Below are 9,891 nucleotides of genomic sequence, written 5' to 3' on the forward strand. Positions count from 1 at the left end.
ACATCACCGGACACAATCTGGGTGGCCCTTTTAAACTACAAAGATCTGGTGCACAATATTTGCGTGTCAGTGAACCATAGTGATGTTTTCAGAAGTCTGACAAATCATCATCTTAAAGGTGATCTGTTAGACAAGTCCTTAAGATTTCTGTCAAACATATATTTTGTGCTGTGGCTTTTTGAAACCTAGATTAGTTTCTGTTTGACGTGAATGCAAACAATGCAGTTCCAGCATGTCCCCCAGAAGCTTACATAATGGCATTCCCATAACCTGTGCTTTAATTACAGGATACAGTAAAGCTCTGTTGGTGAGAGCATAGACTTTTCAGACTGGTTTTCAACATTGTTTGTGATCCTTGTGTTTGCAGTTTATTTATTTATTTTACTTCAACCAAGCACCAACACTTTTGGCCAAACTTTGAAAAAAATTACCAAAGTAATAATAGCCAGTATAGAAATAATAACCATTTTAATGATTTCATGTCAAATATAAGCATTGGGTAGCTTTAGGCTTTTCAAACATTTTGATTCCCTGTTAGGGACCCCTTCTTAAAATACAAGGTATTTTAATTTATTTTAAAGCAATTTTCATGAAGCAACAGTTTGCTTATAGTAAATATAATATTTAGATAGAAACTTCCAATTTCACCTCAAATACTTCAGTGCCATAGAGTTGAATTCTTAATCACCTTAAAGGGGTCATATGATGTGATTTAAATTTTTCCTTTCTCTTTGGAGTGTTACAAGCTCTTTAAGAAAGGTGGGGCAATAAGGAGAAACAATAATGTACAGTATGTGGAAAATAATGTGTTTTTTGAACCTTAAACCGCATAAACACATTTCATTACACCAAATACACAAAATAATGTTCTTTTTAGCAGCATCATATGACCCCTTTAATATCTTATACATGCAAGACCTTTGCATCACAATATTGTACAAACACTGCAAATACGGCATCTAGGTAAATATGTGCATTTATATAGAATTGCCGATAATATACTATACAAATATGTAAGATGATGGCAGATACATTATGCTCTGAACAGTGATGACTTAAGAGATAACGCCTTTTATGTTGCTGAGGTAAAATTTAATGGGAATTTGTTTTTTTCATGACCCACTTTTATTAAACATTGTATAAAGTGTTAGAAAATCTTTTTTTCCTTGGCACGTTATGGGTGACTTTATCATAAAAAAGGGCAAATCACATTGTAGCGTCTGGACCAATCAAACACACAATATATATTTCGTTAGCTATATTTAACAAATACTCTGTAACACCCCTCAGTTAACAAGCCATATGAGGACCTATGGACCCTTCCCCCGAGATGCGTAACACCTTCACTTAGGTTTTATAAAAAAAATTTGTGGAATAACAGTTAGCAAATGCTCAATTGTCTTAGCATTAAAAGTATTTCCATTTTCAAAGTCCGTTTTACTTTTGGAATAATATGCAAGTATGTGCGCATGTACAATATGACTAACTTGCATATATATATATATATATATATAAACTATTTTAATACAGCAAAATTCTAAAAACCTGTTCAGCAATAGTGGTTCCCCTTAAATCTTCAATCGCAAATCATTTTTTCTAGTTGACCTAGTCCTACAAACACCAAGGGTTTAGTAAAATACCTAATTTACACCCTCATATAGACTTGGTTTGGATCTGCATTAAAAATAATTTTATTGTAAGCAAGACAAAACACTTTACTGAACCATTTTTACTTGCCCCAACAAAGACTTGTGCATGGCATATATACGTTTGCTTTCTGTCTGTGTCTATTAAAGGAAAAGCAGTGCCACTTTTGGTTTACTTTTCAAAACTGTGCATTTTTGGCTTTCTTAGGTATGTCATAAAATTAGCACATTTTACAATGGGATGTATTTTAGTTTCAAAGAATTATGTTTAAGAAAGGCTTTCAAACACATTTTTTTTTTAAATTTAGAATTTCTCCTTTTAATTTGAGTTTTGATCTAAAATAAAGATCATTGCCCCAAACTAATTACTTAACCACATTCCAAAAATAAGACCAACATTTGAAGAATGCTTCTATGTCGCATGTTAAACGAAATCAACAGTTGGCGCAGGACTTTTGTGGTTTTCTCTTTGGTCTCTCATATCACACATCTGACTGACCTCAAAACTGCTATTCAATGATACATTGTTTGAACAGGATCTCTTTGAATTCTCTTTACTGCTCTACATTACTACCATCTAATTACTACACCACACGCATGGCTTATTTAAACAGTTTTCTCTTTTTTGAGAGAGGGATATTTTCTTTTTGCTGTTGTCTTTTGCTGTTGTCTTGATTCTTTTTAGAAACAGTCGCCTTAGGTTTGCTCTTCACGGGTTTCTTCACCTCTTTTTCAGTCTTTTCAATCTTCTGTAGCCAGACCTTGGGCTTTGTCACATCTTTTGGTTTTGTTGGTTTGAGAGATTTGGTTCTCTTTCTTTCCAAAGCTCCTTTTATAGACAGTTTGGGATTGTAAGATGGCTTTCCTGTGGCTTTTTTGTCCTTCTTGGTTTGTAACAATGACTTCTTGTTCGGAGGAACCTTCTTTGGTGTTTTTGTGCTCGCGTTTATTTGCTTCTCCTTTGCCTGAGTTGTCTTTTTTAACTTTTCTTGGCTCAACTTTGCCGTAGTAGGAATTGTTTTCTTTGGTGCAGATGTAGTGGGTTTGGCCCTTGTGGGCTGGCGTGTGCCCGGTGGTTTAGTGGGCAGTATGATCTTTTCCAGTGGTGATCTTGTAGGTGTTTCACTTATGTCAAGCACGGTCACTTAAAAAATATATATTTATATGAGTCTTCAGGCAATTCTGTTGCATAATACACATTTCAATGAGTTTCTTTGGTAATCTTAAAAAAAATAAATTTACATTTAAAAAAAGAATAGAAATAAAATACAAATTAATTCCACAAACAATTACAAAGAAACAGCAAGTAACATGAAATTGTGAAGTGAAGTAAAACTGAAGTACTATTTTCTTGTAAAATATACTCAAATAATTTTTTTACAACATTGAAAAATACTTTTTACAGTGTAAACAGATAAGACAAGACCAAATAATTTTTTTAGGATGTAAAATATTCTTACATTCTCTAGGTATGAATGGCACTTTCTTCCCTCTGAGCTTTACAGGAAGTGGCTTGTATTTGCATTTTCCTGGAGGTGCCCTCCTGTAAATAAAGACAGACAGAGGGGATGCAGAGAAAATAACTCCATTAACCTTAAAAATTTAGGCCTCCTTTAGTACCGTGCGGTAAAAAAGAAATTTGAAGCATCATAATTATTTCAACAAGGCTGTGTGTGTATGTGAGGACAATGACCTTCTACTGCTCCTATTAGTAATGAACCTCTTTTTCCCCACTTGGCTATTTAAGGAGGGATTACAGAACAGATGGGATTAATGTATGGTATTGCTATTAGTGAGATTGATTTCAGATGTGCCGATAATCTCCCATAGTCTTGCTGGTTCCAGCAATCATATGTCTTTTGATTTATCCATCAGTTAATTATTTCAAACATCAAACTGCTTATGTTGGCTTCTTTTTATATTATTATTTCAGATTTTAAAGATAATTCTGTCAGTTTTTCTGTCAGACATTTCCATACATCAGACACCCATCTCCCACAGTATAGCATGAACAAATAAATCATTGAGTTATCACTGATTAGTATTCATGATCTGCGATAGATAGATGATAGCAGATTTCCAGAAGTCTGGATGGAAACCATTTGGTGAAAGCATGCGCAACAGATTCCAAGATTCCACAGGAATATAGACCGCATGACACTTAAACCTTCTGTCTCCCAGCATGATGTCTTAACTGAGAGTTATCTGTTACTTTTTATTCTTTTAATGGGGAATTTATCCATGATTGGTTATATAGACAGATTAGGCTAAGATACATTTTGACGACTCATCTTTTTTACTCTACTGCACGTGCATGCATATTGATATATATTGATGCTGTCTTCATTTGCAAGACAATCTGTTGAAGTAGAAAATGTATCCAAATGTAGCAAAATATAACTACCTGGATGGATCCATGAATTTGTAAAGCGTGCCAAAGGGAGACATTGCATTTGGGTAGGAGGTTGCCAGAAAATAAAGTTCTCCTTCAGGGAAAAAACAACAACAACAACATATAATATGAATGATTTTCAGCCACATAATTGCTTTATTATTTATATTGCACCTTTGCAGTACTGTGCACAAACCCACCCGCTTCATCCTCTGCAAATGAGATGATGAACTTGTGGTGATGATTTATAAGGCCGGGAAAAGAGCAGGTTTTTGTGTCACCCATACATACATTCTTTTCCTTCCAACTCCCAGATTTATTATCCTCCTCCAGAGCCATTAATCGTCTGAATAGGAACAAAAGCTTGAATTGTCATTTTTCCCAGACATATTTTAAGAAAAAAAAAGTAGTGACCGAATAACCTAATGAGCTGTAATTCTCATGAGCTGTAACTTTGTAGCTGTAATTGAGAGTTGATTATGCATGAAAGACAGTTAGGTTTAGTTTTTCTTAAAGTTTTTCAAAAATGAAAGAGAGTTGGCCCTTACCCACTCATAAAGTCTCCAAAAATATAAAGACCATTGAGGTTGGGTGATTCGCATCCTCTGTACACGTAACCTCCAGTAACGGATTTACCAACATGGTGTCCATAGGCAAATATTGGAAGAATGTCATCTATAAAAAGAAAATATTTGTGTGGGCTTCAACAGGATTTGTGTAATTAAAACAATGTGTAAAGAAATGAGAGTCTGTTCATTATATACTTACTCATAAGTTAATCAGTTTCATTCAATTTCATTCTAAAAAGTAACTTCTGTTAACATTTCTTCACCATTTGAGTTGCTTTGATCCTGAATTATTCTCTTTCTTTCATTAAAGGGGTCCTATTATGCTCTTTTACAAAGTCTTGATTTTGTTTTGGGGGTGTACTAGAACAGGCTCTCATACTAGGTTGTTCGAAAAACATTAATTTTCACATATTTTACATTATTACTACACCTCTCTCTCTCGTCTGGCATGAATGGCTACACAATTTCAAGCATTTTATCTGCGTTATATGTTCTGCTAAAAAAAATTTCTTATCGGCGGCATATTCGCCGATACCGATATATCGCGACAGGCTCATATCGGCAAAACGATATATCGGTCGGGCTCTAGTGATAACACTCGTTGCCTTCTCTAGTGCAGCTCAACCAGGTCTCGTCCCATTCGTTGATATTTGTGATATCACATATCCCGGAAAATATGCGTTGTAGTCCAAACGAGTCGTTCGTTGTAGTTTTTGAAAAGTGATTTCTGTTGAATAAAATATCTCCTTTTGAAGTGGACTTTGAGCTTTGTAACTTTGCAGATCTTTACAGACTAACTACAGTTGAAAAAGTGAAAAAGCATAATAGGAGCCCTTTAAAACACAGAATTAGATGGTTTATGAATACAGAATCTCAAACATGCTTTCTACATACTAAGATAGTTCAAATTATTTTAAATGAACCATTCATTTCAAATAATTTGAAAAGCTCCAGAAATCAGGAGCACAAATTTATTGACTGGCCAGTGGTATGAAGTTCTCCAGTGACCAATTTCATTGAGCAGTAAAAATGTTTGGAATGCTCCATTTGATCTGCCATTTTCTCTGACCCAGATGTGTGTGTGGTTATTCTACGGTTCAGCTCACCTAGAGAAGAGTTCTGGCATAATTTCATATCAAAGCACTCAAAGCCTTCTTTGGCCCTCCATCCATAGTTTCCTCCCTTCACAATGATGTCAACCTCCTCGTATCGATTTTGACCCACATCGCCGCAGAATATTCTCCCTCTCCCGTAACCTGTGAGCAGATCCCCTCGATCCACTGAGCAGCGCCACATATTCCTCACACCGTAGGCATAGACCTCTGGCTTTGCATCAGGCTCTCTGAGAAAGGGATTGTCTGGAGGAATCTTATAGGGCTTCCCATCTATACTGCTACCATCCACATCAATCCGAAGCACTTTTCCTAATAATGCTGATCTGAAACATATTTGCATAGCAGGTAAAACTTTTATGATAAAGTGTCTGAGAGGGAGTTACTGGAAAGAGATTTGTCAAAGCACTAAGCATGATTTGTGACACTCATACTATTAATTCTACACCAATTATTAAATGTTCAGATTTTGTCATCTTAAAAACTGTCCTTACCTGTTTTGGGAATTTCCAAACTTTCCAAAAGGGTCTCCTGCTTTTCCACCATCCCCTGTAAAGATGTATAGATATCCGTCTAGACCAAACAGAAGCTGCCCACCATTATGGTTTGCCGCAGGCTCCTCGATCTCAAGAAGAACTCTGTAGATACAGATTTGTGTAGAACTTTCAAGAAAAAATTGAGGAAATCTGCATAAAATAGCCAACTATTCAAAGTCTACTGTCATCGTAAAGGGATAGTTCACACAAAAAATAAATGTACTCACCTGCATGTCATTCAAAAACCTTTATTTGCAGTATTTTCCATACAATGACAGTTCGTAGTGACCATGTCTGTCAAGATCCAAGAAGGCAAAAAAAAGCACCATAAAAAAGGTCTGTACCACAATATTGCATAATATTCGAAGTCTTCTGAAGCCGTATGATAGCTTTGCGTGACGAACAGCCCGTTTTCACTGAAAATCAACTATGGCGAGAGTTTTGACTTCAATGACATTTGGTCATGAGACACGAAAGAACCAATGAGGTTTGATGATGTCATTAGCATGCAGCTTGACATGAGATATAATAATTTGAAATCTAAAGCATTTTTGAGACTTGACCAACATGTTGAAGACAAATACTTTATGCAAAGAAGAAAAGAAGAATCTGATAAGAGAAGAATTTTAGTTCCACGGAACAAATAACAGCGTGCAGGTATGGAACAACTTTAGGTGAGAAAATACAATTTTTGAGTGAACTATTCCTTGAACACGTGTATTTTGACAGCATGTGCATGGATCAAACCTATTAACCTCTCTGAGTGGGGGTCTGCCACGTTCATGTCATGAGCCGAGACCTTCATCTCGCTGATGCGAATTTTCTCCAGCTTGCCGTTGATCAAAATGGAGTAGTAGATGAAGAAGCGCCCACTGTTTCTGTACTTCGGATGGAAGGCGAGACCCAGGAAACCTCTTTCATCTCCCAGCCATGGTGTGGTCAACACCTCCCCGCTAATGTCCAGGAAGGGCTGTTCTAAGCGGCTGCCGTCTTTCAGATACACCCATACAAAGCCAACCTGTTCTGCCACGAACATGCGGTGTGTATCATCTCCGCTGTGGACCATCAGCACTGGGTTCCTCAGCCCATTGGCCACTTCCGTCAAACACAGCTGCAGGCAGCCTTTGGTGTCCTCCACCACCTTGCCCAGACTGCTGTACAGGTCATTGTTCCTTAGGACGTTGGGGTAGCAGTAGTCCTGGTCAGAGAGGTTAATGAGATTGCAGAAATGCGAGCGGTCTTTCTCACACGTCTCCAGCAGGGTTCGGCTGTTGGTTAGGTACTTGACCACAGAATGGCACTTGCTGTGGAAGTCTGAGCAGTAAGTGAGGCACAGTCCTGGTAGGTGCCGCACTGGAGTGTACGGGTCTTCAGCATCAAACAAGTGTGCGGCGTAAGGAGAACACTCCTGCGAAAGAGCAATACAAGTCTTACAATTAACTAGACTTTTACATTTTCTGAAGCTTACTGGTTCAAGTCAAATGTCCCCACCCACAAGTCTCTGATGTTCTAGTCTATAACAGGGACCCAGTCCTATTCCTGGAGTTCTACCATGCTATAGAGATCAGTTCCAACCAGTGCTGTAGACCCATCTTGAGTTCGATTCCAAGACCATTTTCATGGACTTGGGAGCATTTGGACTAAGCCTTGACTCGGACTCCAGACTGAGTCCAGGCTTGAGTACTACAACACTGTGGAAACGTTTTGTGGTCTGTGCCGTCACTTGCATATGATCTGCTCTGTGCTATTGTGTCTTCAGACCGGGCAGGGCACACTGTGTGTGTGTTGCAGAGATTCATGTAACACTGATGCACCAGTCTTCATCACCCCAAAGGAAAGCATATTTACATTGTCTAAATCAGTGGTTCTCAATTCTAGTCCTCGCGTATCCTTGCTCTGCACATTGTGTATGTATCTCTTATCACTTCAGACGTTCATTCTATTCGACCGTAAGTGCCCTGCGAAGTGGACTTCAAAGGATATTCCACAATGATTCCTGTTTGAAGGGAGCATATATGTTCCATTCAAAAGGCATTAAAGTGTGCAAGACGTGAATTTAAATTGTATTAATTTACAGAGGTATATCATGTCACACTTCTCTTGTAAGTCTCATCTGTCTGTGAAGACACTGCGGTCAGTGGTGTAGCGCAAATCCGTGAATAAATGTTCCGAAGTTAAGTAAACTTCAACGGATTTCCCGTGCTCAGGGAGTAGGGAGCAATGAACACAGTGTAGAGACCCTATCGATCGGAACAGTTCATGCATGGCGTTCTATTCAAACAAGCCGATGATCTGAATTAGGTGTGTTAAATAAAAGAGACATGCAAAATATGCAGCGCAGGGGGTCGCCAGGACTGGAATTGAGAACCACTGGTCTAAATCGTTCAGACTAGGACCGGGCAACTCTGGCCCTTGAGATTTCTTTCTTATCGAATGTGGCTCCAACCCTGGTAAAAAACTCACCTTCTAGCAATCCCGAAGACCTTGGTTAGCTTGTTCAGGTGTGTTTTATTAGGGTTGGAGCTAAACTCTGCAGGAAAGTGGATCTCGAGGGCCAGAGTTGCCCACCCCGGTTCAGACCTTCTTTAGCAGGGGTGTCCAAACCTGTTCCTGGAGGGCCACTGTCCTTCAGAGTTTAACTCCAACTCTAATTAAACACACCTTAACCAAGGTCTTCAGACTCAGACAAATGTTTTGGAGCTGGTTGGAGCAAAACTCTGCAGGATGTTAACCCTCCAGGAGCAGGATTGGACACCCCTGCTCTTCAGCTCTATATCTTGACTCAGACTCATACAGAACCTTCTCTCTGATCAACTTTTTCAGATTTGGCCTGGACTCTGACTCAAATGATCTGTTCTTAACTATACAACACTAGTTCAGACCCTGTTCCAACAGACCTGTTTGTAATTATCAAGTGTTCCTGAAGAGCTTAATTGGTTCAGATGTATTTAATTAGGACTGGAACTGAACTTTCCAGGAATAATATTCTCTATAATATGGCCTTGGTTCCTCCTTAAATGTTAAAAACTACTTAATCTCCCCCAGTGAAAACTACATGCAAAATCACTTCAAAATGTAACTGTACAACTTTTAAAAGAGCCTGATTGGAGGTATCATTAATCTGCAGCACAAACACAATCTTTAGATTTGGAGTTTGTTTTTAAAAGATCTCACATCTAATAAAATGTATAAGCAATAATAAGACTGACAATTGTCTTACCAAGCACCACTAATAAAATAATTTACTGTAAATTTCTGCAAATGTATTTACATCAGTGAATCACAGCTACTGAGAAAAACAGAAATCATTTAAGCATTTAAACGTATTAAGATATCATATATGTAGACTACACTCTATTCAGTTGTTAAAAGCAAACTTTTCCAAACTATAAAAAAAAAAAAAAAGAATAAGTCCAAATTACATCCCTTACATTTCAGATTTGATATTAAGCTATTTAATATAAGAGAGCAATGGGCAAATGCAGGATATTAGGCTTATAAAATATAATGTTCTTCAGGGCACTATTAATTGTTCAAATTGTTGTGTAATGTAATATAATATAATATGAAAGTGCAACTTTTCAGATACCTTCTAACACATTTCACAACATTTCAAAAACAACCTTGTTAAAACAT

The 9,891-nt window shown here is 37.6% G+C and overlaps 1 protein-coding gene across 1 annotated transcript in view; it reads right to left on the reverse strand.

Moving 5' to 3' along the window:
- Window positions 1-2,007: 2,007 nt before the first annotated feature.
- The window catches only part of hhipl2 (HHIP-like 2), an 8,342-nt gene continuing 458 nt past the window's right edge, over window positions 2,008-9,891 (reverse strand). Inside the window, exons 2-9 of the mRNA XM_016543687.1 lie at window positions 7,011-7,663; window positions 6,214-6,357; window positions 5,714-6,045; window positions 4,587-4,713; window positions 4,239-4,384; window positions 4,051-4,132; window positions 3,107-3,189; window positions 2,008-2,790 (exon numbers count right to left, since the gene is read on the reverse strand). Of these exons, the coding sequence (XP_016399173.1) occupies window positions 2,249-2,790; window positions 3,107-3,189; window positions 4,051-4,132; window positions 4,239-4,384; window positions 4,587-4,713; window positions 5,714-6,045; window positions 6,214-6,357; window positions 7,011-7,663 (2,109 nt within the window). The 3' untranslated portion in view covers window positions 2,008-2,248. The remainder of the gene's footprint in view (window positions 2,791-3,106; window positions 3,190-4,050; window positions 4,133-4,238; window positions 4,385-4,586; window positions 4,714-5,713; window positions 6,046-6,213; window positions 6,358-7,010; window positions 7,664-9,891) is intronic.

The sequence above is a fragment of the Sinocyclocheilus rhinocerous genome, unplaced genomic scaffold, assembly GCF_001515625.1.
Source record: "Sinocyclocheilus rhinocerous isolate Xijiao unplaced genomic scaffold, SAMN03320098_v1.1 scaffold1635, whole genome shotgun sequence".
In the NCBI taxonomy this organism is placed as follows: domain Eukaryota; kingdom Metazoa; phylum Chordata; class Actinopteri; order Cypriniformes; family Cyprinidae; genus Sinocyclocheilus; species Sinocyclocheilus rhinocerous.